The sequence below is a fragment of the Alosa sapidissima genome, chromosome 18 (genome assembly GCF_018492685.1).
Source record: "Alosa sapidissima isolate fAloSap1 chromosome 18, fAloSap1.pri, whole genome shotgun sequence".
Lineage (NCBI taxonomy): Eukaryota > Metazoa > Chordata > Actinopteri > Clupeiformes > Clupeidae > Alosa > Alosa sapidissima.
Genome location: NC_055974.1, coordinates 24,869,294 through 24,871,793, shown reverse-complemented (window position 1 = coordinate 24,871,793; position 2,500 = coordinate 24,869,294). Strand labels below are relative to the sequence as shown.

Genomic DNA, 2,500 nt, shown 5'->3' with positions numbered 1-2,500 from the left:
GATTAGCATGCTGTCCATGGTAATCCACTATGACAATTGGGCTATTGTTGACATGAAACAACTGTTGCTAAATTAAGTGAACTGCCACTGATCAGATTCATGTCTTACTTCCAAAACACCACAGTATTAAGGAATAGGAAAGTCTACCTTGTGAAGGACTCTTTATTTGTGAGATAGTGTAATGGTTAATATTCCCCGAAGCAAGAAACGGTTACAGCAACTTTTACTTGTTCTGATAGCATCTGGTAGGATACTTGAACTTCCTCTGCTTGATCTGGACATGACACTGACATCTAAGGGGAATTATGAGGGAGGCTTAGGACAAGACAGAGGGGCTATTTACGGCTATTTACTGTACTATTTACTCACTCATCCCCACCCCTACCACACTTGGACACACACACACACACACTCTCCCAACCTCCGCCACACACACACACACACACACACACACACTCCCAACCTCCACCACACACACACACACACACACACACACACACACACACACACACACACACACACACACACACACATTCTAGTAAACATCCTGTCTAAACCTCTCAACAAAAGAAAAAAAAACCCTGAAAGCATCTAAAGTACAGTGTAGTCTGTGTGTTTTCTCCAAGGTCATTCCCCTGCTATCCCCCAACTCCCCGGCCGATTTATCTCTCTTCCCTCCCGGCTCTCGGAGTTCGTCTCGCAGACGCCGCCAGAGCCTCTGATAGCCTGATCCTGCCCCAGCCTGCCTTTCTGTCTGTGAGACACTGCACTCTGTCTGTTCCCTCCTGCACTCTTCTCTTTAAGCTACCTCTCCTCCCTTGTTTGTTCTGTCTGTATGGTCCTCTTCTCCCTCTTCTATCCCATGCGTTCTCAAGCTCTCTTTTTTCTCTCTCTCTGCCTACACCTCTGTCCCAATTTTTGGTCTGTCATCCCACCTCTTTCTCTCTCTCTCCCTCTCTCGCTCTCTTTCTCTCTCTCCTAGTTCTTATATCTCCTCCTCTGCAGTGGTCCAGTTTATTGGGCTTGCTCTGTCTCTCTCTGTCTTTATTGCTGCTTTCTGGATGGATTGTCGCTTAATGAGGAGGGATGATGTTTCTCAGTTTGAGACTGCTCTCCTCTCCTCTCTTCTCTTCTCCTCACCCCATCCTCCCCCTCCTTGGCATTTTTTCTGTAATTCTGTAGGGTTCAAACTGTCTTGACTGCGGCCATACTGTGGAAATTAGCATGTCGAAAGACGACCTGGTTCTAGTTGGTTTGTATGCTAACCTTAGTGGAAAAAGCAGAGAGCACAGGCGATTTTTACGTTGTGTTTCTTTGCATTTTGTTGATATAGGTCATTTTTAACTAAAAAACAACACTCCACATACCACACACTTATTAAGCCGTATTTGTTTTATTTTTTATTGAACCGTATTGAATGTTGTGTAGTGTCTCTCAATGTTAGTTTTTCCGAAGGTGTGTCTGTTATGCATTTTACAGTGCAATCGGAAAGTTTTCACACCATTTCAAGTTTTCCACATTTTGTTACTATGTTTTGTTACTACTATGCATCCTGATAAAGTTTTCTTGTCCTTTGGAATTAAAATAGCCCCACATCATCACATACCCTTCACCATACCTAGAGATTGCCATGGCTTTATTTCAGATAGCCTACAGTAATAGCTGGTTTGATTTGCATTGAGAGATGATCTTATGGAAAGTACCCTATGCCAATCGTGAGATATGGTGAAGGGCATGTGCAGACTTGGGGCTAATATAATTCCAAAGGCCAAGGTAACTTTATCAGAATGCATAGTATCCTGGATCCATGAAATAACTGGCCTTTAAAAATAAAAATCTGCCTGCCTCTATGGGAATTTAACATAGGGGCGTGTATACTTATGCCCCTATGTGTAAGAAAATGAATGCCTAGTTCCCAGACCCCATCTCAATGAGATGAGGTCTGACGTTAGCCAGGCTACTGAAACATAACAAAATATAAAAAAATTGAAAGGGTCTGAAAAACGTTCCGGTTGCACTGTATATAAGACCGAGAGAGCTAGAGCACAAGTATTTCAGTGTGTTCTGAACGCACATGACGGTTTTCTTGAACTGTAGCCACCTGTAACCCCACCTTTTGGGGCCAGCCATGGCCTACTGGTTAGTGCTTCACCCTTGTAACCGAAAGTTTGCCGGTTCGATCCCCGACCAAGTAGGAAAAATGTGGGCAGGGGAAGTGGTTGAGCACTGCTCTCCCATGCCCACATCCATGGCTGAAGTGCCCTTGAGCAAGGCACCTAACCCCTCACTGCTCCCTGAGCGCCGCTGTAGCAGGCAGCTCACTGCTCCGGGTTAGTGTGTGCTTCACCTCACTGTGTGCTGTGTGTGTTTTACTAATTCACAGATTGGGATAAATGCAGAGACCAAATTTCCCTCACGGGATCAATAGAATATACGTATATACTTACTTACTTATACCTGCCCTGCCCTCCTATACAGGTGTGTGACTGCCAGCAGCAGT

At 44.7% G+C, this 2,500-nt stretch overlaps 1 protein-coding gene across 1 annotated transcript in view; it reads left to right on the top strand.

Moving 5' to 3' along the window:
* Positions 1-2,500, top strand: part of dnah2 (dynein, axonemal, heavy chain 2) — a 225,651-nt gene that overhangs the window by 35,077 nt on the left and 188,074 nt on the right. Inside the window, 1 exon segment of the mRNA XM_042069618.1 lies at positions 2,479-2,500. This exon segment is cut by the window's right edge and continues 184 nt beyond it. Coding sequence (XP_041925552.1) covers positions 2,479-2,500 — 22 coding nt within the window.